Here is a 27,926-nt window from a genome sequence, read left to right as displayed (position 1 = left end):
TACACATATCCCCCCACCCTGTGTTCTGTCTTGAAAAAACTCGGAGAAGGCTGTCACACCAGCTCTCCCCTCAGCTCAAAGGGTAGAGAATCAGATCTCAAAGCATCCAAGTCTTCTGCCACTTGGTCATAGATTCCTCTTGGATTCTCATACTTGTCCTCATACCAGCGGAGGTCATAAGGGTCCTAATAGGCAAAAAGTAGAATTAGAACCATGGAGAGATCCTTTTTGGGTCATCATCACAGCTATAGAGGACACACACCCCTATTCACCTTCCCAGGGGAAAAAGTCCTACTTAATTAGGGAAAAGATCCAATCTACACACAGAAGAGTGATTATAGTGAACCTCCTCATGAACCATGACATACCCAACACATAACTTCCACAGAACCATCCCTTGGTCCATCTTGATTTATCTAAATCTCTGCTTCTCACCCTCTACTTCCACCCAACTGGATTATTTTGAAACAAGTTCAAGATATACCATGATTTCATGGCAGGAAAATAATTTAAATGTCAGGAATACAAACCCTTTGAAAAGATCGTGATATCGGCTATGCCAATTTTGGAATGTGGGTCATGATTCTGTTAGCCCTGTGCATTACAAAACACTTCCCCCATCAAAATTAAAGAGAAAAAAAGACAGTGAAGGGTTATCCTTGCCAGAGATGTGCTCTGTTCTAGAGCTGGGAGAAAATAGTTGTTTAGCAAACTTTAGAGCAGATTGGCCCATGAGCCAAATACAGCCTGCCACCTGTTTTTGTATTGCCTGAGAGCCAAGAATGGCTTGATATTTATAAATTGTTGTTGGGAAGATCAAAGGAATAATAATATTTGTGGCATATGAAGATGACATGAAATTCAAATTTCAGTGTCCAAAAATAAAGTTTTATTGTAACATAGCTACAGCCATTCTTTTATGTATGAGTGGCTTTAACCCCACTGTGGCAGAGCTGAGCAGTTTTGAAGAATCCTATGTCTCACAAAGCCCAAAATATTTACTCTCTGACCCTCTACAGAAAATGTCTGCAGATTCCCTCATCTGTGCCTTCCGGGCACGGACAGTCCAGAACCATGGACAGCGCCATGGGGCTCTACGTCATTTCCTTGTTGGTACAGAGCTACAGTCTGAGAAAATAGTGCACCAAGTGGGACGTTGTTAAAGGGGCTCCCTTGGCCCAGAAATGCCAGAGCATTAGCCAAGGCCACACACAGTCAAGCCTTCTGCCCCACTTTCCTTACTTTGGGGCAATGGGTGGGTGGATGGTCATAGTGCCTGCTGTTTTCATCTACCTAGGCACCATCTTTACTTCCTTTCTGGTTCTCTCTCTTCTCCCACCCTCAATCTGGTGAACTGAGTTGGCCTCTACTCCCTGATCCCATGGGTGGACACGGATCCAGGCTTGTCCAATTGGTACAGTCCATCCCCTGCCTGGTTGGTTCAACAATGAAGATATGACCCAAGCTAGATCAATACCATCACTGGGCATTGGGAGTTTTGGAAAAGAGGCATTCTCTTTCTTTGAAGATTCCTAATCTAACTGTTTACAAACCTGGCTTTTCTACGAAATCTTTAGGGAGAAACTCCTGGATCTGTCTGGTCCTGAAGACAATTCTATCCCTCCTCAGCGAAATGAGCCCAAAAATTCTTTCTCTCTGGTTGCTTAACCATTGTGGTAGAGATTACTAAGTGCCCAAGGAAAAACTTCCCTTAGTTCTTCCACAGTAGCAGAACTATAGTGAGGAGTGTAGGTACCAAGGTAGACTACATTTCACAGCCTCCTTTGCAGTGAAGCATAGCAATGGGACCCTGTTTTCCCTGGCGGAATGAGAGCAGAAATGACGTTTACCATTTCTGGACCTGGGCCATAAGGCAGGGTGGTGTTTCCTTTCACTCCAGCTGAAATTGGCCCTTCCACATAGACGTGGATGATGGATGTCCCAGGAGATGGCAGAGGAACACAATGGGAAGAACTTGGGTTCTGACTTGGGTTCTGAATAAACATTTACAGTAGGGCTCACCTCTGACAGCCATGTGAGAAGAAATAAACTGCTTCCTGCTTTCTTTGCAGTGCTGGGAATTGAACTTACGCCCTCACCCATGCTAAGCAAGAGCTCTGTCACTGAGATACATCTTCAATCCTAGATTGTCTTCTTTAGGCCGCTGGATTAGGGCCAGGCCTCTTTGTTACAGCAGCTAATTTACCCTGATACAAGCAGTAGGAGGCAGGTTTCCAGCCTGAACTGCGTGTGACACAAATCTCCTTACCATATGTACTTCATCATACAGGGGTCCCCAGGCTCCAGATGGGGCATACATTCTTTCCACCTCATCATACAGGTGCCCGGGAAAGGCCATGTCCTCATCTTTGAGACCTGTGAAACCCAGAGTTGGAGTGGAAGGAAGAGTCATCAGGGCACCCAGTCCAGATGTCAGAGAACCTTGGAATGGGGGCGGTCCTGATGGGGTCCTGACTCACCTTGGGGATAAGATCCCTCCTCCAGTGTGGGAGGCAGCCGAGGGCTGAAGTCCTTCATGGAGTGGTAATATGGCTCTACTTCTGACGTGCTAGCCTGTCAGGCACACACATACACACACACACACAAACAGACAAAAAAAAAAAAAACAGGTAAAGTCCTTTCCATTTTCTGACTCCACAGTTACACAAAGGGAAATGATTAACCTGAAGCTCACAGTAGAGTTTGTCACCCTGTCATTGGATCGGTCCAAGCCACCCCCACTCACCATGGAGCTTTGAGTGTCCCGGTCCCCAGTCCACTGGCTCTCCTCATATTCATTCCTGACTCTCTCCTCCTCCGACCTTCCAAGATGGAGGTATGGGCGGCAGTTGGGTGATTGACCCTCTGCCACTGTCACCCCCAAACCGCCTTCCTCAGAGCCTTCTTTACAGCAAAATGCCCCTACTTACCCTGCCTCTGTCTTCTCTGAGATGCCTGAGAGAAATAGGGGGAAAGGAATCAGAGATGCCATGTGAGCCCACCTGGTCCTGGGGAGACTGCAAATATGCAGCAACCCCAGGGTTCCTGTCCCCCTAGGGCCTCTGTCCTGGTAGGAGCAGGACCTCTCCTCACCCTCAGCAAGATGTTTCAGTCTCCGTCGCCAGAGGAACCCCGCCACACAGGAAGCATTGGAAAGCAGCAAAAGACTCCCAACAGCAAACAACACGGGTAGCAGGGGCAGCCCAGAGGGTCCTAGGGGTGGAGAGTCCTCTCAGCGAGCCCCAAGCAATCTTCTCTGGGTGCAATGGAGCTGTCTGAGAAAGCCGCCCCTGATCAAGCAAAGCCCTCCTCCCTACCCAAGGTCAAGGAAGCGAATGAGCAACAATCTCCGTCTCCACCTCTTCTTGCCATCTAAGGGCAGATGGCTCCTCCCTCAAGTCAAGTCAGCAGCAGGTTCAGCCACTGCCTGAGCCCTCTCTATAATCCAGCCTATTCCACAGCTCTAGTGTTGCCCACCAACCATAGACCCCGGAATTGTACCTTCTGGTCACACAAACGAACCACTACCTATTTCCAGAATCGCCAAAGCAAATTCACAACTCTGAGCCTTGGAATAATCAAGTGCCTATCCACAATGTCCTTTCTTCTCCACAGATTTCATCACCAATGACTTATTTCCACCAACCGCCATCCCAGCCAATAGTGGGTTACCATATCCCTGAAGACAAGGTTCAGTCCCTCCATTTTGCCATCAACTGCTAAGGACACTTGTTTTCTCTTGGGAAAAGAGCCAGTCCCCTGCTCCTAGTCTGTGTGGTTCCTACAGGACTCTAGGGGGATCACCTGACCCACCCTGGAAAAGATCACTCATTCCGCTTTCCACAGTGATTGGCATTTGACTCATGGTGGCTCTTTGGCACAACAGTTAGGACACATCTACACACAGCCAAGAAGTAGAATGAAAGCTAGAAGTGCGGAAGGTGGGAGGGCCTCTCACCCTGTTTTTGTCTTTTTTTTTTTTTTTTTTTTTTTGGTCCTAGGGGATTGAACCCTCAGGGATGCTCTACCACTGAGCCACATCCTAGCCCTTTTTATTTTAGGGCGGGGTCTTGCTAAGTTATTTAGGGCCTCACTAAATTTCTGAGGCTGGCCTCAAACTTGGAACCCTCCTGCCTCTTCCTCCCGAGCCCCTGGGATTACAGGCCTGTATCACCATGTCCAGCTGTTTCTACACTGTTGCATAATCCCCCTTCCACCCAACTGTGCTGGAGCCAATGAGACAAAACAATGTGACAGAATCAGAAACTTGAAAAATGCTAGTAAATTAGTTTTTCTTCTCTTTCTGTTCTTGGGACCCCTAGGACCACCTCCCTGTGAATATGACAGGGAGAGACATGTGACCCAGTTATTTCCAATGTCCCAATCAACAGCCAGATGACTGCCAGACATGTGAAGAGAAGGATGCTCTTTGGTTTGAATATGAAGTGTCCCCGAAGGCTCATGTGCTGCAGGCTTCATCCCCAATGCAGCAATGTGGGGGGCACTTTGAGGAAGAGATCCAATCATGGGGGCTCTAACCTAATCAATAGATTAATCCACTGTTGGATCCTTAGCTAACTGGACTATTGGGAGGTGACGGCAACTGCAGGATATGGGGCCGAGTTGAAGGAAGAGGATCCTTGGGGCCTCTGTCTTGTCCCTGGCTCTTTCCTCTCTTCCCACAGCTGGCTCTTTCTCTCTTTGCTTCCTGGCTGCCACGAGGTGAGCAGCTTTGCTCTGACACACCCTTCCACCATGATGTTCTGCCTCACCTCGGGTCCAAAGCAATGAGCCAGCTGAACACAGACTGAAAACTGAGCTAAAATTAATCTTTCCCCCTTGAAGTTGTTTTTCTCAGACGTTTTGTTACAGTGACAAAAAGCTGACTAACATGGAGGCCATCCTATATGGACAATTCTCAGTCCCGCTGCCAGCTGATTGTAGAGATGACTCAAACCCGCCTAGATCAGAACCCTTTCCCAGACTCAAGGAGTCATGGGTAATGACGTATGTTGCCATAAGTGCCCATGTTTGGGTGGTGGTTTGATATGCAGCTAAAACTACCTGACTCAACCTCCTTACAGAGCTCAAAATCAGCTAATTCTTTTACAATTAAACTAAATTAGGAAGAGAAAAAAAATCGATCACTCCAGTACAGGAAGAGCTTCAGATGCAAGTGGGAATCTTTAGGGACAGAGCAGTTGTGACCACAAGGGAGAGGAGATGGGGTCAAAAGGTTCCATTCTCAGGGGAGGGGGCAGGATTCAGGGGATTGAGCACTTGCCTGCAGGCTGCTCTGTGGGTTCCTCATGGTCAGGTTCTCCAGAAGGCTGGTCCAGGCCTGGGGTAGGGGGTGAATATAGAGATTATGCATTAATAACAAAAATTTGAGATGATTATGTATTTCTCAGTTTCTGACTAAGCTTTTCACCTCACTTTGAAACTCGTTGGAATGGGAACATGATTTCTTAGGGGTATTCTAAAGATAGCCAAGTATTTCTGATACTAATGACAACACACTAATAACAATAGGAATATCAATAATAATAATAATAAATGATAAATGAGTGCTTTATGTTGTACAAAGTCCTTTAACCTGAATTATCAATTTGCTGACTTAACCCTCCCTGTCCCCCTAAAAAGATATTGGGCTCTCAGGACCCACATCCTGAGCCCTATTTCATATTTTATTTCTAGACAAGGTCTCACTGAATTGCTTAGCGCCTTGCTGTTGCTGAGGCTGGCTTTGAACTCGAGATCCTCCTGTCTCAGCTTTCCTAGCTGCTGGGATTACAGGCGTGTGCTACCACACCTGGTGTGAAACCTTATTTTTAGAAACTGAGGCACCTGCCTAAGTTCACAAAACTAGGAAGTGGCAGGGGAGGTGGGGGCTTGAACCCAGGTTTTTCTGAGCCAGACCCTGTGGGATTAACCACGGGGCCTGTCAGAATCATAAGATACTTCTTAGACATTTTCAAGGAATTTGTCCCTTTCATCAAAGTCACTGAATGTGTTGGTCTAAGGTTATTCAGAATATTCCTGCATATCTTTTCTGTGTCCGTAGGGTCAGTAATAATGTCTCTTCTGGCTTTCCTGATATTTTTGGAAGTTATGTCTTCTCTCTTTTTTGTCTTGATCAGTTTTACACATTTCTTTTTAAAAAAATTTTTTTAGCTGTAGATGGACACAATACCTTTATTTTATTTGTTTATTTTTATGTGATGCCTGGGATGGAACCTAGTGCCTCACATATGCTAGGCCACAGCCCAGGTCCCAGTTTTACACATTTCATCGATCTTTTCAAAGAATGAGCTTTCTGTTTCATTGATTTTTTTCCTTTATTTTTTCTGTTTTCTCATTCATTAATTTCTTCTCTTAACTTCCTTCCATTTTCTTTGGGTTTAGTTTGCTCTTCTTTTTCAAGTTTCTTACGATGGAAATGTAAAATGCCTATTTGAAGACTTTTTTTAAAATAAAAAAACTAATATAAAATTTTAATGCCATCCAATTTCCTCTTAGCACTACTTTAGCTGCCCCCCAAATTTTTTGTTTTCATTTTTATTCAATTCAAACTATTTTCTAATTTCCTCTTGTCAGTAATCACACCAAGATAGTACAGGTAGATCTATGGAGCTCATCTGCCTGAGATTTCAGTCTCATCTCCACCTCTTCCTAACTGTGTGACCTTGGTTGATTTGCTTAACTTCTCTGTAAAAGGGGAATAACACTAGTATCCATTTCACTACACCACCCTCTAAGTCCTCTGAGGAACTTTCCAACCTGCCCAAGACTGTCCTTCCCACCTGGGGTAGTGATGGAGAGTTGTACTCCCTTTTCAGCTAAGCCACTGTCCCCCAGGGCATTGCTGGCCAGCAGCCAGACCCTATATCGTGTAGAAGGCTTCAGTCCAGTCAATGTGAAGGTGGTGGCCTGGGGTGGTATGACATCCATGTAGAGAAATCCTGGAGTCTCCAGGGCCTCATACCTGTAGGACAGAGAGGCCAGTAAGTTCAGGAAAATGACCAGCCCACTGGCTGCCACACCTTACTTGCCTTGACAAGGACCCACCTGATACGGAACCTCTGTGGCAAGCCCCCATCAAAGCCGGGCTTCCACTCCAGCCCCACTGAGTGAGGGGTCATGCTTAGGACCTTGAATCCCAGTGGGGGGTCAGGACGGCCTTTGGAAAGAAGGATGGGGAAAATAGAAGATACAAAAGGATTCTAGAAGATTCCTTTCAGTTTTTTCCTAATAATAATTCTAAATTACAGTTAATTTCATTATTCATGGTCATTACGTTCAATAAGTTCACTGTGAACACTAAGCTGGAAAATACTAAACTGTTGCTTGTAAAGGAAACTCAGGGTTAGTTTTCTTCAAACCTCTTGTCACAGCATTTTCATCAACCAATGAATATAGGATCTTGTTTAGGCGTGTTCCTGTTAAAGGTGCCTTATGCAACACGTACTGGGATTCACCACTAGTACGTGGCCAAAAGCACTCTCACTCCAGCCCGAACAAACTTATCCAGAGCACAAGTATTTTTTTCTATCACAGCCATCTTGCACTTAGAAATAGTGGACAGCATTTCAGCTTTGTGCTTGGCGGGCATTTTAAATGACAAAATCACCAACCCAAAGCACAAAAAGTTTTTTTAAAGTGACACTAAATAAACCACACTTATTTACAGTATAAGAGCTGGAACAAGATGTGGAGTGTCATCTTGTTCAGTCTCAGCTAGGAACACGCACAGCAGGTGACTCAAATTTTGCATCACTCTGTATATGTCCTTGAGTGACCACAAAGTACCATGAGTATTGCTTTGGAGATTACAAATAAATTTTAGCAAGTAGATGAATATATATATATATATATATATATATATATATATATATATATATATATACACATATGCATATATGTTATATACACACACACACATACATACACATGTACATACATGTTCCTTTCAGTGGGTTTTTTATGCCAACCTCACATCCATTCTCATTGCTTACAGTTCCAACACCCTGAATTTCCCTTTGGAGAACCACCCTCTCACATTCTCAGGTCACATTCTTCTGATGGAAGTGACTCCACTCCTAGGAAGATGGACATGTGACCAGGCCTGACCAATTAGAGGGTTGCCCCTTCCATCAGATGATTGATTTGGGGATGAGCTGGAATCCAAGCAGAGCCAATGATATTTCATTCTAGTTTTTCCATATAAGTGTTCAGAGGAGAAAGAATTCTATTTCCTCTGGGAATTCTAAAAGCCCACTAGGAGGAGCTTTAGAATTAAAGGCAAGACAGAGAAAAGCAGACCTAAGAGCTGGCCCCAGATCCAGCAACTCCTGAAAAATCCTCTTTTCAGTTACTTGACCCAATAAGTCTTCCCAACTCATTTTAATCTGTTTGTCTTTGTTGTGGGTTTCCCTGAAGATCTAGTCTCCCATTAGGAAATTCAGGGCGGTCAGAGACTCCATCCTCACTCATACACACCTTTCAGGTGTCAGCAACACTGCCAACTAGGGACTTGGGAGTTGACCCAAGAAGCATCCCCCTGACCCCTCCCAGCCCCCTCCCATCATACTAATGCTGACGAGTTGAATGTTGGTGTGGTCTGAGCCAAGGGGGTTGGTGGCTGTGCACGTGAAGAGGGCGTAATCCTGGGCTGCAGACACATTGGCAATGGTCAGGAGACTGCTGTGGACCCCACCCTGGTGATAGGTGTGCTCCGTGTACCTGGAAAGACAGCGAGGCAGGGATTCAGGGGCTGGGACCAGAGTTTGGGCTGGACCACTTCCTGGCATCCCTGGCTCACCTGGGATCTTGGAGATCCAAAGGAACCCCATTTTTGGACCAAGTGAAGATGATGTTTGGGACGCCTCGGGCACGGCAGTGGAGGGTAGCAGAACTGGTGCTGTCTCCAGCTGCAGCCACTTTAGTTAGGGGAGTAGGATGTTCCACCTGGGGGGCAACTAGGATGGGTTGGGGGATCAACATGAGGTACGTGGAGGGACACAAGTGCGGTGAGTTTAGTGGCAGACTTTTGAAGTCAAGAGTTTAATGTTACCCACATCTGACTACAAGACGGACCAGCCCCCGGGCAGGAGGTGCCACTCCATTGTCCACAATGCACTGGTAAGCACCAGCCTGCGTCAGCTTGGCATGGTGAATCCGAAGGCGTCCTGTGGATCCTTTTGATATCTTCTCCATGTCATCTAGGCTATGGTCCTCCTCTTCCTCTTCTCCCTGGGGACCCAGGACTCAGAGGGTTGTCCTCCAGTTTAGCCCCAAATCCATCATCACCCAAACTGTGTCCCATCTGTAAAGTCATTCTCCCACTCACAACTACTCTCCACAAAGCTATTGAATGAAAATTTCTCTTACAATCCATCCAAACATTTATTCAATCCATTCATTCAAGCACCAATCCAACCAACCACTCACCCACCCATTTATCTTACTACACATGCCTGGAAGCATCCTTCCACCCACACATCAATCCATCCATTCATTTAACTATCTAGCCACCCATTCATCCACTTATACTTGGATCTACTTACCCACTCATTCATGAAACCAACATTTGTCTTCTACCTATGCACCCATCTATCCATCCTTGCTGCTTTTTAAAGCACATTTATTCACTCATATGTGCACACATTCATAAATACATACAACCATTCACCCATATATCCAGCTATCTATTTATTCATCTCTCCACTGTCAATCCATACATCGATTCATCATTCCATATACATCTTTCCACTAATGATGCATCCATCTACCATATACACTAATCTGTCCACTAATGTCTCTCATTCCATCATCTAGTCACCCATCCACTCATTCATCCACCCATCTATCCATCCACCAACCCACTCACCTAACTATAAATCCACTCATCCACCCATCCCTCTACTGTTTGACTAACAGTTACTCATTCTTGGAGTATGCCCTGATGAATCTCTAGTTATACAATCACACGGATGTGGACTTCATTCCCGAGGATCTCACAGTTATGAAAGCACAGCCCCCTGCCCCATCTCCATTCACTGAAGGCTGGGTCCTCACCAGCCTCTCCCAGTTAAACATCTCTGGGAGGATGGGATTGGCATCAGCAGTGCAGACGATGTCCACAGAACCCCCGACATTCACCTCGGTAGGGTCCTGGAGGGCACGGATGGTGGGAGCATCTGGTGGGAGATAGGGGGTTGGGAAAGGCACTTGGGCCCAGATAGATCATGGTGGGAGAGTGCTCCAGACAAGAGGCATGTCTTAGAGGTGACCTGGAAAGCTAGGTGTGTGGAGAGTTTGCCATCTATGTGATGTACTTGAAGAGTGAGACTTTACAGTGGGCTTGGCTCCCTGAAGGGAGTAGCTCCCTTTTAGGTGGTCGGCCTCTCTGGGTAGAGATTCCACACTGGGTCTTTTTAGTGGGCACAGATTCCACAAGAGAAGTGAAAGGACTTCCAGAATGGGAGGATTCTAGGATGGGTGGTTGTCCCTAAGTGGGTAGAGCTTCTGCAATGAGGAGACTCCACAGTGGGTCCCAAAGTCCCCAATGGTAGGCAGGGTTCCCAGAGACCCTAATTTCCTGGAGTGATCGGGGCGGGGCTCACAATGCACATCCAGCCGCACTAGGGCTTCAGCGGTGCCCTCTGAGTTCTGGCAGTGCAACTGGTAGAAGCCATCGTCCGCACGTGTCACGTTCCATAGCTGCAGAGCCCCACCAGGCAGGATGCGGTGCCGGGGACCGCCAGCTGGGGAAAGTCAGGGTAAGGGGCGTGGCAGACCCTCCCATCACCAGGAACCCACACCCCGCTGTGTGTCCCCTTCCCGCACCTGGGCTGAGGCGATAGCCGCGGAAGGTCCAGTTGAAGGCCTCCGGAGCGGGGTTAGCGGATACCAACACAGGCAGCAGTGCCTGGCCCTGCTCCACCGCGGTTACCACGAGCTCCTGCTCCCCCAGGAACTCTGGACGGTCTTCAGAGGGAGAGCCGCAGGGAGTCAAGAGTGTTGTTAAAGTCGGGGACAGGAATGAATTGAGATCAGGCACAGGTCTAAGGGTTAAAGTCGGAGTAAGGAAGGACTAGGGTTGGGGAGAGGTAACAGGATAGAACTTAAAATTCAGTTTAGGAAAAGTATAGAACCAACGTTAGGCTTAAGGAAGGAGAAAGGGGTCAGGATAGGGGTTAGGGGTTGGGGCAAATACGAGTTGGGGCATGGATCAGGATAAAGGTAGGAAAGTAACAGGATTGGAGTAGTGGCTAAGGACAGTGTCAAGGTGAAGACTGGAGTAGTTTAGGGTCAGGAGGGGATCAAGGGTTACAGACCAACCCACGTACACAGCACATTGAGCCGGTAGAAGGAGCTCACGGTTTCGCGGAGCTCCGCACTGTGGGCGCGGCAGGTGACACGGTGGCCGTGGTCGCGGGATGACACTTGAAGAAAAACGCTCCTGGACGCAGCAGAGCCTTTGAACGGGGCGCTCTGGGGAGGTGCGGCCACGTCTTCCAGCCTGTGCACACCGCAGACAGTTGGGTCATCCGGGGCTGGTGCGAGGGTGGGACCAAAACTAGAGATTGGAGGGCTATTGCTCCAACAGTCTCTAGGGCCCAACAATCTCGGGTGGGACCAGAACGGATTGGGTGTGAACCGAACCTTGGAGGGGCGGAGCCTCACACTCTCACCTCTCCCCCTCCTTGTCCCAGGACAAGTTGACTGGTGGGTTGCTGCTAATGCTGACACACGTCAAGTTTAAGGCGTCCCCTGGGCGCAGCGCAGACACGTTGGCCAGGATCGTCAAATTAGTCGGAGGAACTTAGCGGGTCAGAGGAGCGAGGCTGAGTCAGGAGACCCCTGGCCTATTTTCACAGCATCTTGACCCCCAGACCCCGCCCAGTCTGCAGTCCCCAGCCCGGCCCCGCCCACCACTTGGTGTTTGGGAGTCCAAACACCCCGGCCTGGCTGTGTAGTCTGTACCCCGCGCCAGCCAAACCCTCCACCCGTCCCGTCCTTTGGCATCCTCACACTGCACCACCAGCTGCGTGGACACCATAAGCTGGCCCGCCTTGCACGAGAACCTGGCCTGATTGTCCGACGGACCTGCGACCAGCACCAGTTCGCGGGAGAAGGTGCTCCCAGACTTCTCGGTACTTCCCAGGTGCACCCGCCGGGACTCCTGCTGCAGCCGCTGCTCCGTCACGACGCGGGAGTTCTGAGGACCGGGACTGGCTGGGGACCGCAGGTAGCCCTGCCCTTCCCCACCCAGTCCTGAGACGACCCTATTGGATTGGTCATTGCCAGACCAGACAAGTCCTTTGTGTGATAAGGAAAAGGCATTCCCATCAACTGGCATCCCGCTAGAGTAAGAAGTGGACCAGGAATTCAGAACCCCTAACCCCGAGTCTCTTCCTCTTTCCCTGAGCCCCCTGAGATCTCACCTCCTGCCTCGCCCCACCTTCCCAGTCCCCCAGGACCCTCTGCCCTACTCCTCAAATTCCATTTCTTCAATATTAACCACACTATGAACCAGAAATTTCCTTGAAATTCCCAAATCTTTGGCAGAACTTCCTTCCCTTTTTCCTATCCTCAGTTCTTTTACTTAACATTCCCACTCCTTTTGACCTTTCGCTTAATTCCAGTGACTTCTGCAGAGTTCTGATCTTTTTTCTCAATATTCCCTTATTATCCTGATCACTAGAATCCTATGTGTTGCCCCAATTCTTGGTATTTCCCCAGAATTCCATTCAATTAAAATGGAATCCTGTTGCCAGCCTATAATTCCTAGTCTTTTCTCCAGAATTTACAGTAGCTCCCTAACTTGCTAGAATTTTCCCAGAATTCTATCCCATTTCCTTTAATTTTAATGGAACTTTATTTTCTTACCTATATATCTCAAGAATTCAATTTAATATTAAAGGATTTTCAATGTTCTGTGAAATCACTAGTCTTTTCCCCCAAATATCTAGCCTTTGCCCAAAATATCATTGTCATTTTGTTTGTTTTTGTTTTTTGAATTCCTGGTTTTTCCCTAAAATTCTTGACATTTTCCCTGAATTGAACTTTTCACCAGAATTTCTTTTAACTTTAATGGAATTAATTGCCTTTATCTCTAGAATTCCCAATCTTGATTCAGAATTCCTTCTTTTATCCTGGAATTGTTTTTCTAGAATTCCCAGAATTTTCCTTAAGATTCCATATAATTCTCATGACATTTTTTTTCTCTTACAATTCCCTAACAAAATTCAGAATCTCCAGTATTTTTCAAGAAATTAAGGTTTTTCCAAGATCTTTGGAGATCTTGGAAAGGATCTTGGAAGGAGAGGAGCGTCCTCATCCTTCCCCAAATTCCTGGTCACCCGACAACCCATGCGGGCACTGACCTTGTACCAGGTGAGGGAGGGGTCTGGGTTGCCCCCAATGGCCAAACACACCAGCCTCACCCGTGTCCCAGTCCTGAGATACTTCCCCTGTGCTGGTCCCTCAATCCACAGCTTCTGGGCAGGATCTGTAGGGAGAGGCTGGAGGGTGACTTTGCCTCTGGGCTGGGGCCTCAGGGTGGGATCTGTGGGGCCTGGTGGCATTCCTGGATCAGGATAAGGACTCACATTTCACATTCAAGGTGAGCGACTTCTTGAAAGTTTCCTTGGTGAAGGCCTCACTGAAGGCCTCGCAGGTGAGGGTCAGGCCATTGTCTTCCCGCCGCACCAGGAACGTCAGATTAGACATGGAGATGTGGCCACCATGCAGGCCCTAGCAGAAAATGAGATTTGGGACTTGGGGACTAAAACATCCCCACCCATGGTACCAGAGGCCTGGGCCTACCCCAGACCCCAGCAGGGGCACATCAGATGCAGGATTCAGGGGGCCCCAGGCCACAATTCTCAAGGACCAAGGCCTCCAAGCCTTCTTGTCCTCACTCCAGAAGTTGTGCCCTCAGCCCCCCGCCTGGCTCAGCCCCCTCCTCACATCCATGACTGTTTCATCCGTAGGAAGCAGCTGCCGCCCCCCCAGCCACCACTGCAGCAGGACCCGAGGGCGACTGGACTTGGCGATGCAGCACAGTGTCACATTCTTGTTCTCAGTCTGTGACGCAGATCCCAGGATGGTAATGGCACTGGGGGGAACTGCGGGACAGATGGACAGAGAAAGACCCTGGACTGAACTGGGTTCCTCACAGACCAGCCTAGACAGACAAGGAGATGGCACCCAAATGGCAATGGATAAGCATGATGTGGGGACACGGGCTGACAGACAGCTAGCACCAGGACTCACAGGTGACCTGTAGCGTGATGCTTTGTTCCTGGGTCCCTGTAGATACGCTGTTGTAGGCTTCACAGCTGAGCCTCGCTCCGTGGTCTTCTGGCTGCACGGTCATCACCAGCACACTGCGGGCCACTGCCTGAACATGCTCTGTGCCCCACGCTGTGGACACAGGCTGGCCATTCTGGAGATAGGGTCAGACCTAGAGCAGCTCAGAGCCCGTTCCTGGATCTGGCCACCCCCAAGCCTTCCATGTTGGCCTTTGCCCTCACCTTCAGCCACTGTAGTGTGGCTGGCGGATTTCCCCCTCGAGCCGTGCACGGCAGCTCCAGGCTCTGCCCTGCCCTCACGTGCCCTTCTTCCAGGCCTGGCCACTGGATGACAGGGGGTCCTGGGGGGACTGGGGAGCAATAGCCACTCAGTAGGCCTGGGGAGTCCATTCATTCTTTCTAGTCTCCATAGCCAGACTCTGAATTCCCACGTTTCTCTTTGGCATGACTGAATTTCCCATAATTCTTGCAATCCCCCAAGACCCCCAATCCTGCCTCCCATCCTCCGGGCCCACAACTGAGTCAGTTCTCCACTTACACAGAACATTCATGGTGATGGAAGCCTTGATGGGAGTGTCCAAAGCTGGGCTGGATGCCTCACAGACTAGTAACTGCCCATTATCCGAGCTCTGGGGTGTCACCCTGGGATGGGAAGTTGGAATTCTGGAGTCAGAGTCATCTTCTGAAATTGATGAAGTGGGAGTCCCAGGCCTCCACACCTAGTCTAAGTCTCCATACTGATTTCCTCTAAGATCTGGAGTCCCATGGGAAGGATTTTGGGCTTTAGCAATAAGAATTAGGGCTTCAGGGGGCCATACTGGCTCCAAATGTTTATACTTAATATCCTGAAACTGGGGTTCCCTTGAAGAAGTTTTGGGTGTTGAGTAAAGAATTGAGTCCCGGATGTTCATACCCAGCCTGAGTTTCCAGCCTGAATACCTGGGATATGGAGCTCTTACGGGGAAACAGGAAGACAGGATACCCCCAACTGGCATACCTGGCTGTGGCCTCTGTCATGAAGAGTTTCTCCTGGGACCCCTCGTTCACGTTAGCAGAAACATCAGATATTGTTTGTCCACCTTGGGGCAACAAGAGGGCTGCAGGGGGTGCTGGGCACTCCCCACAGTAGATTCTGGGGTGGTCATGATGCCCCCTTCCTCCTGGTTCTGGAGGAAAAGAACCTGAGGTGCCAGCTTTGTCCCCTGGAAATTCCTGTTGTCCTGTAAGACTTAGGACTCCCTCACTTCTGTTCCCTGGAATTTTCCCAAATGACTGGAGTTCTCAGGTCCTGGGCCTCTTCCTTCTGTTGGTATCACCTCAGCTTTTCATTCCTGTGCCACCCTCCCTGCCCACATCTTGCCTGAACCTTGGCTTCTTCCAGGCCCCCGACCAGCATTCCTGTGGTCTCCTGGATGCCTCCCCGGGTGTCCCCTCCCACCCAGTGCATCCCATTCTCAAAAGAAAGAAGCCTCAGCTTCTCCCCTTGCCTACTCCAGGGTCCTATCTCGGTTATATTTTCTGGGCCCCCAGGAAGGCATAACACACAGACTCCCTACTCTAGGGGCATCACACTGTCCCCACCAATTCACCCACACTCACTTTGGAGAAAGGTGATATCAGGTGCTGGCTTTGCATCCCCAGACACACAGCTGACCGTATACTCCTGCCCAGCTACCCAGGTGACTGTGCTCCCTGCCTCAGGGGTCAGCTGAAGCACCTTGGGGGGAACTGATGAGAAAGGATGTAGAATCAGCCTCCACCACTGAGAAGGACAGGAGGATGTGGGCCAAGTCTCCTTGCTCCGGAAATGAGTTCTGTACCCAGGATCTGGGGGAGGAGGATCTGGGACCATCAGCTCCCACATCCTAGAGGAAAAGAGGACTAGAAGCCCAGACTTGAGGGTCCTGGGGGTCTCTCACCCATACCCAGGATGGAGAGGATGACTCTGGGAGACACGAGCTCGGGGCCCATCTCTGAGCGGCTGACCTGGCACTCATACTCGGCGTCATCGCTCAGGTCACATGCTTCAATGTTCAGGTGGAATTCACCTGCAGAAGAGGCCCACAGGGTCAAGACCACAGCCTCTGCTGGTGGCTCAGAGTCTCAGGCTCTGATCTCTCACCTCTAGCAGGATCTCCTTTGAGGCGGTACCTCGGGAAGCCCGGGATCCCAGGGTGGGGGCCTAGGAGTAGCCCATCCTTGGCCCATTGTACCACACTGCCAGGGGCAGTGACCCCGCACCGCAGCTCAACTGTGGCCCCCTCCACAGCCGTCAGGTTTTCAGACAGGGCCCAGAAACCACGAGGGGCTGAGGCAGGGATTGGCAACTGAGCCAGGCCTGGAGACACAAAAGGATCAGCAAGAAAGGGCAGAGGTTTGTCTAAAAGGTGGGAAATGAAGGCCATTTGGCACTGGGTACAGAGCCAGTGTCCCACTCACCTGTGGTCAGCAGCCCCATGAGCATCAAGGGAGCCCTGATGGGTGTCCTCAGGGCCATTCCAGTTCCTCTGGCCATGGCTCCCACAGTGCCCATTGACTGCCACGTATGTCTGCCACTACCTTTCTCTGACTCCCTCTCTCTGTGTCTTTGTCTCTTGTTCTCTTTTTGTCTCTTTTTCCAACTCTCTCCATTTTCCTCTCTCTGGGAGTGTCTCTTTATCTCCATCTCATTCTCCCTCTGTCCCAGTCTCTCTGTCTGAGTCTCTGTCTCTTTCTCTCCCTGTCTCAGGCTCTTTCTCTCTGAGCAACTCTCTGAATCCCCCCACCACCACCCTTGGCCTGTCTTTCCACCTCAATCTATCTATCTATCCATCCATCTGTCCATCCATCTCCTTGACAGTCTGTTTCTCTTCTCTCCTGCTACCCCCTGCCCCTTCACCCTCTTCCACCACTCACAGTCCCACAAAAAAAAAAAAAAAAAAAGACTTGCTGCTCAGAGTCCAGTGAGCCCCATCAGCCCAGGAGAGCAAAGAGGCAGTCAGTGGCAGAGCCAAGCCACTCCTGAGTCTCCGACTCCAGCCTCCACCCAGCAGGCTCCTCCTGGCCCAGCTGGACCATGAAATCCCCTGTCAGCACATGCCAGGCACATTCCTCGGTGCCTCCCCAGCTCCCATAACCCCAAGGGCCTGGGAGAGCAGACCAGACATGGGTCATCTCCTAGTTCAGCTTAGGGAGTAGAGAGCTGGGCCAGCTCTTCCCTGTCCAGAGCATGACCTTGGCAAGTCCCATCCTTTCCTGAGTAGACAATCAGCCCCTCAGTGCATATGGGATCTCTGCTGGGGAGTGTACAGAAGTGTATGTGAAACTGGGAGAGTGTAGGAGAGAGGGAAGTTACCTGTGTGTGCATGAGGGTGTGAGAGCATGCCTGTATGTGTGAGCATGTGTGTGAGAGGAAGGAAGCCAAGAGTGAATTGTGATTTGTGAAGGTGTGTGCCGAGTGTGTGACTGGGTCAGAGTGTCTTTTGTGTGAGTGTGCAGGGTTCAGGGCAGTCAGAACAGTGCAAGGAAAAGATGAGTCCAAATCTGCCAGCCTTTAGTGTGGGTGACCTTTAGCAAAGACGCCGTGAACTTCTTTCTGTCTCCATTCCTACCATTCCCCCATCTCTTCCTCCCTTCCATGTGTGTCTTAGTCCCTTTCTTTATCCATCATGATTTATCTTTATCTCTTTGAAACGTCTCTCTCTTTCTCTCTCTCTCTCTCATAGTTAAATCTCAGTCAACCTTTTATTAACTATTCCACTGTCTTTGTAAGCCTGTCTATTTTTTTTTAATTTTTTTTTTCTGTCTCTGTTCTCAGCTCTCGCTGCTCCTACCTCACATTCAGTTTCTCATACCTCAGGAACTCAATAAATATTTGTTCTCAGTGAATCTTCCTGCCTGTGCCTCTTTCTCTTATTAGTTTCTCCAGCTCTGAGTCCTGATTCTCACATCCCTGAATTTTATAACCATATGCTAACTGGCCCGCCCTCCCCACCCCAGTGTGTACACACACACTCGCATGGGATAAGCTCCTTCTGTCTGCTTATCTCTTGCAGGAATTACAACGGTTCATGTTTCTTCCCCCTCCCTGTGACCCCCTATCTGATCCTCCTCCAGGAACAAGGCAAGGCATCTGGCCTGAGCTGGGGCAGCTCCACCCTTGATGCACCCTGTGGTTTTTCTCCCCTGCTTTCCATTATTGACTCCTTGCCCTCCTCCCACACTCCCTTTCCCAACTGCCCCCCACACCTCCTGGGAATTGGGCTGGATGCAGACCTGGGAGGGTCTGTCTGAGGCCCTCACCAGATGGTGTCCCTGGAGGTCAGGGTGTAGAGCTGTCAGTTGCTGGGACCTTTAATTAGCACAAATCTTCTACCTTCCACCTTGGCTGTTTTCCTTCTCTGCATGCTCCAGGGACCTCAGGCTCTCCATTTTTCCATGCCTATGACCCCAGAGAGCCAGGAAGGGGAAGCGATGTCAGGTGTCTGGAAAAACAGTCTCATCACCTGACTTCCTCCCCAAGACTCAGGAGTCCTAGATCTGAGCCTATCCTAATTCAACATCCATGCCCTGGATCCACAACCATGAAGCCAGGAATTCATGCCCCCAGAATTAGGAGTCTGGGCCCCCAGGACCCTCCTCTCTTGGACCCAGCAGTTCAGGCTCCCAGCCCCTCTCTCCAAGGACCCAGGAGTTCAGGTCTCCAATCCTACCGCCTCCCTCCCCCCACGGGACTTCGGACAGATGTTTCTGTCTGTAGCTTTTCAAATCCTCCTGGGTCCGTATGGGGATGGGAGAGAGATTGTGGTTAAATCCACTGATTCTAAGACTTAAGACCAGATATTTGATCATCACCCAATTGCACCATGCTGCTTGCCTCAAAGCACCGGGAGTTCAGGTCATCAGAGATCTCGACCACCAGTCCCTACAGTCCTGGAAATCCAAGCCCCTGCCATTTAGGGAGGCTGGAGTCTAAGAGCCCAGGAGCAACTGAGAATCTCAATGTGGACCTCAATCCCTACAGGTCCACAGATGTCAGACCCGGGGTCCCACCTCTCCAGACCCTAGCCCCCGCAATAAGCTCAGGGTTCCTCCCACCTGCTCGGCCAGCTGCGCAGCGTGGGAACGCCCCAGCTGGGCTTCATGGAGCCGTCAGTACAAGCTGCGCAGTTCCCAGCCTCCCCGCCTGTCCCATCCCGGGCACTGCCGCCTCCCAGCCGTCGCCTGGCAACCAAGGCCCAGGGGCCCGGCCCCCGCGGAATAGGGAGAGGGGCTGGGCGCGGACTGCGGGGTCTTGGGAAAGGAGAGACTGGAGGCCTGGACTCCTGGATTTTAGAGTGTGCTACGGTTTGCAGCAATAACAAGGCAGCAGAGCGATATTTTTGAGGAGTTGTGTGATGTGGGGAGCCGAAGCCCCTTTCTTAGGGGTCCCAGCTGACCCTCCCGCACCCGGGTGCCCTCTCCGCGACCCGAAGACCCACGAGAGTCCTGGGCCCCGCCTCCCCAGGGCGCGGAAACTGGCGAGGCCCCAGGGGCTCCCGTTTATAGCTCGGTTTCCACTCATCACAGTCCCTGCAGGACCCGGGCTGAGCAAGTTTCTTCCACTCTTTCCCTTTTCTCCTCCTGCTCCTGCTCCTCTTCCTCCTCACCACCCGCTCCCAGGACTCTCCCCAAAGCCGGCAGGACGCAGGTGTCCACTCCAGGCAGGACCCCCTTCTTGCACCCAGGTGTTCCAGCTCCCAGACCCCAATTAGGCTGCCCCCGCCCCCGCCCCGCGCCCGTTTCCTCGGAGCCCAGACCGCGGGAGTTTCTCAATGGGAAGAGGGCGGTTCTCCCAGGGGGCGGGCGGGGGCGGAGCCAGCGGGATCAGGCCCTCTTGGGGTCTCCGAGAGACCCAGCGCGCGGATCCCGCAGGCGTTTCAGAGCTTCAGAGGCTGCGGATGAGCAAAGTTGGAGGACTTCAGGCCAGAAGCAGGGGACCTCCAGTCTGGGGCGAAGAGTAGGGTGCAAGGGGGGTTCCCCTCCAGGCTGAGGAGAGATCCGCAACTAAGGAAATTGGAGCGAAGCCAGTGCAACAGCAAGTCTTGTGGACCTTGGGGGACACACACTCAGGATGCTGGTCCCCGCCCTCCTCGTCCTCCTCTTCTGCTTTAGAGGGCGTGCAGGTACCCAAGACGGGAGCGGACGAAAATGGGGAGGATTTTTGCCGACAACGGCTTTGGGGCTGGGACTCCTGGGTCTGAGGGAGGAGAATTCTGGAAGCTGCGAAGAGTGAGCAGGTTGGGAACTGGATCCCTGGGTCCTGAGTGAGGGAGTTCTTTAATGTGCTAAGCTCAGATCTGCTGTCCCCATTCTCCTAGGCCGGTCGCCCCATTTCCTGCAACAGCCTGAGGACCTGGTGGTGCTGCTGGGGGAGGAAGCCCGGTTGCCCTGTGTTCTGGGCGCATACAGGGGTCTCGTTCAGTGGACTAAGGATGGGCTGGCTCTAGGGGGAGAAAGGGACCTGCCAGGTGAGGCTGTCCTCTACTCAGGGAGCACTAGCACTAGAGTGGGACTACTGGGCTTGGGCTGTATCTGAAGTTTCTATTATGACGTTTTCAAGTTTGGGAAATTGATGGGATCAGGTAAACACTGGGAGTCCTGGTTATTGAGATGCTTCTTTGGGGGTGACTCATAGAGTTTGGGATTATTTATTTTTGCTGTAAAATATTATAAAAGTGCAGTAAACATAAATGGACAAGTTGTCAAATAATTATAGACAGTCATGTAATCAATAACTTGGGTCATTGCTAGCTCCCCCAAATGCCCCTTATTCCTTTCCACTATCATAGCCCAGAAGTAGACTCTAACCTTATGTTTATAGCAATCATTTTCTTGTTTTCCTTGCTGATTTTATCACTCCCACAATTTCAGTGACTCTGCATTGGGAATGGGGTTTATTTCTCTGGGTCTACTGCATACTTTTTAAGTGTCTAACCATGGAATGTGTGGGCCATTTTTTGGTGTGGTATGTTTGGGGATGAAGACCAGAGGTCAAGAGCTCAAACCATGGTGTGACTGCCTTTTCCCTGACTTCAGGGTGGTCTCGGTACTGGATATCTGGGAATGCAGCCAGTGGCCAACATGACCTCCACATTAGGCCAGTGGAGCTAGAGGATGAAGCATCATATGAATGTCAGGCTACACAAGCAGGTCTTCGATCACGACCAGCCCAACTACACGTACTGGGTGAGGATCCAGCCCGCTTGTCCTTAAGAGCTGGGGGCGAGGGTTGCAGCCAGTACTAGCTAGGAGTATTGGAATTCAGAAAGACCAGGAAAGTGGTTGGTTGGAGCTGAGAAGATGAGGGTCTCTTGGCCCAGGATCCACTTCTGATCTAAGATCTACCATACAGTGCCCCCAGAAGCCCCCCAGGTGCTGGGCGGCCCCTCTGTGTCTCTGGTTGTTGGAGTTCCTGCAAATCTGACCTGTCAGAGCCATGGAGATGCCCGCCCCATCCCTGAGCTGCTATGGTTTCGAGATGGTGTCCGGCTGGAGGGGACCACCTTCCACCAGGTCAGATCCAAATCCTTTTGCTGGTCCTTGCCTATTCAGTGAAACTTAGGGTCCACTTTGATCATTCACCCAGAGTACAGGGCAGGGGAGGGCAAGAATTCAAAGGTTAGGACCCTTGGAATGTGATTCAAGATAAGAACTCTAAGGCCAGAACACCTGGATTCAGATCCTGACTCAGTCACTTGCTAACTGATTGATATTGAGTATGTTATTTAACCTCTCTGACCATCAGTTTCTTTATCTGTACAATGGGATTAATAGTATGTACCTTATAGGATAATTATGAGGATTGAATAAAATAATACCTGTAAATGCCTAGGAGTGTGCCTGACACATAGTAAGTACTACCATTTATATAAGGGATAGACGAAATCATTATTATTATCCATAACCTCTAGAACCTGCTGAAGGAAGGAACCACTGGGTCAGTGGAGAGCACCTTATTCTTGACCCCTTCCAGCCATGATGATGGAGCCACCTTAGTCTGCCGAGCCAGGAGCCAGGCCTTGCCTACAGGGAGAGATACAGCTATCACACTGAGCCTGCAGTGTGAGTTCAGTTGGCCCTGGGGAAGAGGGGTGGGACCTAGATTCCTGGATCTGATATAGCAGGAGAGGACAGAAAAACAGCTCATTGGAGAGTTGGGAACTGGAAGCCCAGACTGCTGGCTCAAAGAAAGGAGGGAAGTACAGATTCAGCTTAGTGGGTTAGAGGGTCTGGGGACTGGACTCCTACCTAGGTCAGCAATGAAGGTGTTCCAGGTCTTTGCCCACTCTGACCATTGTCCCATCCTTATAGACCCCCCAGTGGTGACTCTGTCTGCTGAGCCACAGACTGTGCAGGAGGGAGAGAAGGTCACTTTCCTGTGTCAGGCTACAGCCCAACCTCCTGTCACCGGCTACAGGTGAGTAGGAAGACTACCTCTCTCCAGCCAGAGCACCGTTTGGGGAGGGCTGAGACATTAACAATACCATCATCTCTGCAGGTGGGCAAAGGGAGGTTCTCCGGTGCTTGGGGCCCGAGGACCAAGGTTGGAGGTGGTGGCCGACGCCTCATTCCTGACCGAGCCAGTGTCCTGCGAGGTCAGCAACGCCGTGGGTAGCGCCAACCGCAGCACCGCGCTGGACGTGCTGTGTGAGCAGGGGCGGGGCCGTGGGTGTGGCCAAAGCGGCTAGTGGCTGTAGCGCGCGGTGGGAAGGCCTGGGGCTAAAAAGAGCATATAGGCAGGATTGGGCTGGGTTAGTGCCAAAGTGGGGCAGGGGCGGGTCAGGGGCGTGTAAAACGTGGACAATTTGTGGGTGTACTTAGGCCCTTGAATATGCGTTTCCGAGAGGCTGATCCCAAACCAGGGGCTTATCCTGCCCCAGCCATGTGACCCCCTTCTCTTCCTCCTCCAGTTGGGCCGATTCTGAAGGCAAAGCCAGAACCCATGTCCGTGGACGTGGGGGAGGACGCCTCCTTCAGCTGTGCCTGGCGCGGGAACCCCCTCCCACGGGTAACCTGGACCCGCCGCGGGGACGCGCAGGTGAAGTTCGATAGGGAGCCTGTAGTTGGCATGGGCCGGGCTTCCTCGCAAAGTCCCACCCCTGATGCCCTTTCACTGTCCCAGGTGCTGAGCTCTGGGCCCACGCTGCGTCTTCAGTCGGTTGGACCCGAGGATGCAGGCGACTATCTGTGCCGGGCTGAGCCGGGGCTGTTGGGCCTGGGGGGCGGCACAGCCGAGGCTAGGCTGACCGTGAATGGTGAGCAAGAGGGACTTTCTAGAGATCGGGAGGGTCATGGGATAGGAAGTGGTCAAAGGGGGTGAGGTCTAAAGGGAGTGGGCATGACCTTGAAAGTTTTGTAGATGGGGGCGTGGGGATTGCAGGCCATTCTGTTGAAAGGGAAACTTTTGAGAGTAGGTTGAGGGGCGTGGACTGCCTGGTTGGGGTTAGCTGGGAGTGCTCAGGCCTGGTCTTCCTTGATTCAGAATCGGCTCTGGGGAGGGCGAGACCTCTCCTGAGTGGTCCACAATCTGCATTCCAGCTCCCCCGGTAGTGATGGCCCTGCACTCTGCACCCGCCTTCCTCAGGGGCCCTGCTCGCCTCCAGTGTCTAGTGTTTTCCTCTCCAGCCCCAGAAGCTGTGGTAAGGAAGAGTTCTCCTACCTTGACCTGCCCAGCCACACCCCTGAAGCTGCTGTGACTTTTTCTGACTTTCCCAGCATCCCACCCACTTCTTCCCTCCGTCCCCAGTCTCTTCAGTGATCTCTCTCATTACTTTGTGTCCCCAGGTTTGGTCTTGGGATGAAGGCTTCTTAGAGGCAGGGTCAAGAGGCAGGTTCCTGGTGGAGACCTTCCCAGCCCCAGAGAGCTACCGGGGACAAGGTCCAGGCTTGATCTCTGTGCTGCACATTTCCGGGACCCAGGAGTCCGACTTCAGCAGTGGCTTCAACTGCAGTGCCCGAAACCGACTGGGTGAGGGAGGCACCCGGATCCGCCTGGGTCGTAGAGGTGAGACACTGGCTCAAAGACCCCCAAATCTGGGGATTTCAATCCCCAGGAATGCCAGGATTCCCAGAGTAGAGCCGCCAAAGAATAAGATCACCAAGTGTAGAGAGCACGAAACATTGGGGACCTCAAAACTATGGGTTCCTTGAATCCTAAGACCCCCAAACAATAAATTCCCTCAAGTACAGAACCTAAACCAAAAGACTCCTTGTACTTAAGAACTCCAAAAAAAGGAGCCCACAAATGTAGGAAATTGTAAAATAAAAGATTCCTCAAACTCTGACTCTCTAAAGCCCAGGAGTTTAAACTCACACACTCTGAGACCTTTCAAACCTCAGATTCATGAGTTCATAAGTCCAAAACTAAGTGCACCCTGTAATCCCAACAGCTTGGGAGACTGAGGCAGGAGGATCACAAGTTCAAAGCCAACCTCAGTAACTTAGTGAGACCCTAAGCAACTCAGTAAGACCCTGTCTCTAAATAAAATGCAAAAAAAAAAAAAAAAATGGCTGGGGATGTGGCTCAGTGGTAAGTGCCCCTGGGTTCAATCCCCAGTGCCCAAAAAAACCCAAAAAAAACAAAAAACAAAACAAACAAACAAAAAAAAACACCTTGGATATTCCCAGACTCGATGGACTTTTGAACCCAGAGATCTCAAGCCTGAGCCTTGAGCCCCAGTTTCCCTGTTGTTCTTCAGTCTTTTGTCAGCATGCCCCTTCTCCTCCCTGCAGACTTGCTGCCTACTGTGCAGTTGGTGGCTGGGGTAGCTGCTACAGCCACAACCATCCTTATTGTCATTACTGGGGTGGCCCTCTGCTGCTGGCGCCACAGCAAGGGTGAGTGCCTGATCCAGTCTCCAGTCCCCAAGCCCCCAGCCCCACACATTCCCTGCCCACTGACTGCTGGCCCTGGGACTTACCCCTGCACAATTTGGTTCTCCTCAGCTTTTCACATTGTCCTCAGTGTTACCACCCACTTCCAAGACAAGGTTATTATGGGCTCCCAGACTCCCCACCCAATCTACCCCAGTCCACTCTGTTATGGCATATTGATCCCCACAAACTGTGATTCTGCCCATCACTCACCTCAGCCTCCCACTGTTGGGGCTGCAGCCTCTTTCTCCAAGCAAAAGAACTTGGTGCGAATCCCAGGAAGCAGTGATGGCTCCAGTTCAAGGGGCCCAGAGGAGGAGACAGGCAGCGGTGAGGTACAGGTAAGATGAAAGGGTCCCAGACCTGACTGTGCTTCCAGACCCCAATAATAACCTAGTCCAACCCACAAACTCAAATACTGCCCCAGGGGCTGGAGATGTGGCTCAAGCGGTAGCGCGCTCGCCTGGCATGCGTGCGGCCCGGGTTCGATCCTCAGCACCACATACAAACAAGGATGTTGTGTCTGCCGAAAACTAAAAAATAAATATTAAAAAAATTCTCCCCCCCCCTTCTCTCTTAAAAAAAAAATACTGCCCCAGTCCTAACAGTGATCCTAGACCCAAATGCACCCGCAGTCCACATATGCCCCTGACCGTATCATTTCCTAGGCCCAATATATCCCCTGGCCTCTTGTCCTGAGTCCAGATTCCTGTTCCCAAGTGACGCTGTGGCCTGGCCTCCACTGGCTGGCTGAAGGTCTTTGGGATCTGGAATTGGGTCAGGAGGCTCCTCTAACCACTCCCTCTCACTATTTTCCATACCCCAGGGCCCCACTGTGCACACAGACCATAGTGACCTAGTTCTGGATGAGGAAGGGGCGCTGGACACCAAGGTGAGGAACGGGAGGGTGCGGGGTGGGGGGCTTCTTCACTGTGTCTATAACTCTTTCCCTGCTTCTGTCTCCTCCATTTTCATTCTGTCTCCTCTAGACCTGGGATCTATCACTTGTGCAGCTCTAATTTGCACTATTTGTTGATTCCACTTATCTGCCCCAGCCTTAGTCTCCAGCTTGAGTCCTGACCAGACATCCTTTCCCCCATCACAGTCATGTTTCAGGCCTTCTGGATGTCTCTCCTTGGTTATCCATGGTCTTCCCAGGCCCCTTCCACCCACTAGGTCCCATACTAGCTTCGCATCTCCCCAAACCTATCCCACCTTTGGGATCCCACCTCAGGACAGCCCTGTTGGTTCCAGCCCCAGTCCCCACCCTCCCCATCGTTTTCCTCTGCACTTAGCCTGAAACCCTCCACCTTCCTACATCCATCTAATTCCCTCCTTTATTCCTCCAGTCTCAGCCCAGATTTTGCCTATTCTAGGAAGCTCATGCTTTTCTCATCACAGCCTGGTTATTCTGCCTGCAATTTTTCCATCACAGCCATAACCACTTTGTCCTGGGCTTTCCTGTCACAGCATGATCACTTTGCCAAAGGGTCCCCTGTCAGCCCCAGTCACTGCCTGTTCTTTTCCTAGTCACATCTCTGACCTCTCTGGGCTCTGCTCTATCTGGGGGTTTGTCATTCCCTCTTGGCCTGAAATCTCCATGAAGACCAGGTCCAGGCCTCCTCTGGACATGTCTCCAGAGTGGCCCAGGGCATGATATAAAATCAAAGCCCAGGGGCTATTAGGCAGATGAATGAATGGCTGTCCTTCCCTCTGCCCCCTCCTCTGCACCACCACCCTCCCCTCAGTAGGCCTGTTCCTCTGTCTCTGTCTCATTCTTTTTTGTCCCTGTCTCTATCTTTCTCTGCTGGTCTCCTGTCCCTTTGTCTTTGTGGCTATTTTTGTGTCTCGCTTTGTCTCTCTGCCAGTTTTTATGTCTGTCTCTCTGTCTCTGGGTCTTTTCCTGCTCCTGCTTCTGTCTTTTCACGTCTCTGTAGGTCTGGAATCTATCTCAGTCTGTCTGTCCATCCTTGATCCTCACTTCCCTGTACTTTTATATGTGTTACCAATCCAAGTCCCACTTGTCCCCTCAGGACCCAACCAACGGTTACTACAAGGTGCGAGGGGTCAGTGTGAGCCTGAGCCTTGGTGAAGCTCCAGGAGGAGGCCTCTTCCTGCCACCCTCCTCCCCCCTTGGACTTCCAGGGACCCCTACCTTCTATGACTTCAACCCACACCTGGACATGGTTCCCCCCTGCAGACTGTACAGAGCCCGGGCAGGTTATCTCACCACACCTCATCCCCGAGCTTTCACCAACTACATCAAACCCACACCCTTTGGACCCCCAGAGCTGGCGTCCGGGACTCCCCCCTTCCCGTATGCTGCCTTCCCCATGCCAAGCCACCCACGTCTCCAGACTCATGTGTGACATCTCCAACTGAAGAGTCCTGGGATTTTCAACTTGCCATAATGGGTTGTTCAGATTTCTGAGGGACCAGAACAGGATGACAGCCTTATTCCTCCAAAGTTGAATATCAAGTGGGGGGAAGGATCATTACAATTATCAGGATCATTTATACATAGTGAACTCAGCCAAAGCAAATGCCCCAAGTGGAAGCAATATGGCCATTGTGCCCACCTATTCTGCGGTGTAAAAGGTATTCAAGGGTTTAGGAATGTAGGTCAGTGGTCGAGAACTTGCCTAGTCTGAAAGAGGCCCTGGGTTCAATCCCCAGTAACACACACACACACACACACACACACACACACAC

General features: G+C 50.8%; 2 protein-coding genes across 2 annotated transcripts; one reads left to right on the top strand and one right to left on the bottom strand.

Annotated features, from left to right (window-relative positions):
* Positions 1-53: 53 nt before the first annotated feature.
* Nphs1 (NPHS1 adhesion molecule, nephrin) lies at positions 54-16,818 on the bottom strand. The gene is made up of 29 exons (XM_027941236.2): positions 16,761-16,818; positions 16,444-16,659; positions 16,247-16,369; positions 15,921-16,049; positions 15,319-15,400; positions 14,860-14,963; positions 14,544-14,671; positions 14,284-14,455; positions 13,978-14,135; positions 13,617-13,761; positions 13,392-13,516; positions 12,037-12,223; positions 11,697-11,826; positions 11,352-11,524; positions 10,849-10,989; positions 10,626-10,766; positions 10,078-10,199; positions 9,078-9,252; positions 8,822-8,978; positions 8,591-8,742; positions 7,069-7,180; positions 6,804-6,985; positions 5,285-5,341; positions 3,094-3,213; positions 2,931-2,955; positions 2,747-2,822; positions 2,481-2,574; positions 2,270-2,376; positions 54-185 (listed from the first exon to the last, which is right to left on the bottom strand). Exons 1-29 carry the CDS (start codon positions 16,816-16,818, stop codon positions 54-56), a joined length of 3,723 nt encoding a protein of 1,240 aa, XP_027797037.2.
* Positions 16,819-20,412: 3,594 nt separating this feature from the next.
* On the top strand, positions 20,413-27,583 carry Kirrel2 (kirre like nephrin family adhesion molecule 2). The gene is made up of 15 exons (XM_027941266.2): positions 20,413-20,464; positions 20,660-20,809; positions 21,378-21,527; positions 21,694-21,854; positions 22,253-22,403; positions 22,653-22,758; positions 22,840-22,988; positions 23,252-23,379; positions 23,464-23,596; positions 23,880-23,980; positions 24,126-24,345; positions 25,074-25,172; positions 25,455-25,555; positions 26,041-26,106; positions 27,248-27,583. Exons 1-15 carry the CDS (start codon positions 20,413-20,415, stop codon positions 27,581-27,583), a joined length of 2,103 nt encoding a protein of 700 aa, XP_027797067.2.
* The last annotated feature ends 343 nt before the right edge of the window (positions 27,584-27,926 follow it).

Source organism: Marmota flaviventris, chromosome 18 (genome assembly GCF_047511675.1).
Source record: "Marmota flaviventris isolate mMarFla1 chromosome 18, mMarFla1.hap1, whole genome shotgun sequence".
Classification (NCBI taxonomy): Eukaryota; Metazoa; Chordata; class Mammalia; order Rodentia; family Sciuridae; genus Marmota; species Marmota flaviventris.
Note: the sequence above shows the minus strand (reverse complement) of the source record. Positions and strands in the feature narration are given on the sequence as shown.

Excerpts from the sequence above, each read along its gene's own strand:
- Nphs1 (XM_027941236.2), bottom strand. The coding sequence starts at position 16,818 with ATGGCCCTGAGGACACCCATCAGGGCTCCCTTGATGCTCATGGGGCTG. Across the intron at positions 16,660-16,760 it reads CATGGGGCTGCTGACCACAG|GCCTGGCTCAGTTGCCAATC; the intron begins GTGAGTGGGACA and ends TTGTGTCTCCAG. Across the intron at positions 16,050-16,246 it reads AGTCATCCTCTCCATCCTGG|TTCCCCCCAAGGTGCTTCAG; the intron begins GTATGGGTGAGA and ends CTTTCTCATCAG.
- Kirrel2 (XM_027941266.2), top strand. The coding sequence starts at position 20,413 with ATGCTGGTCCCCGCCCTCCTCGTCCTCCTCTTCTGCTTTAGAGGGCGT. Across the intron at positions 23,380-23,463 it reads CCCGCCGCGGGGACGCGCAG|GTGCTGAGCTCTGGGCCCAC; the intron begins GTGAAGTTCGAT and ends TCACTGTCCCAG. Across the intron at positions 25,556-26,040 it reads CAGGCAGCGGTGAGGTACAG|GGCCCCACTGTGCACACAGA; the intron begins GTAAGATGAAAG and ends TCCATACCCCAG.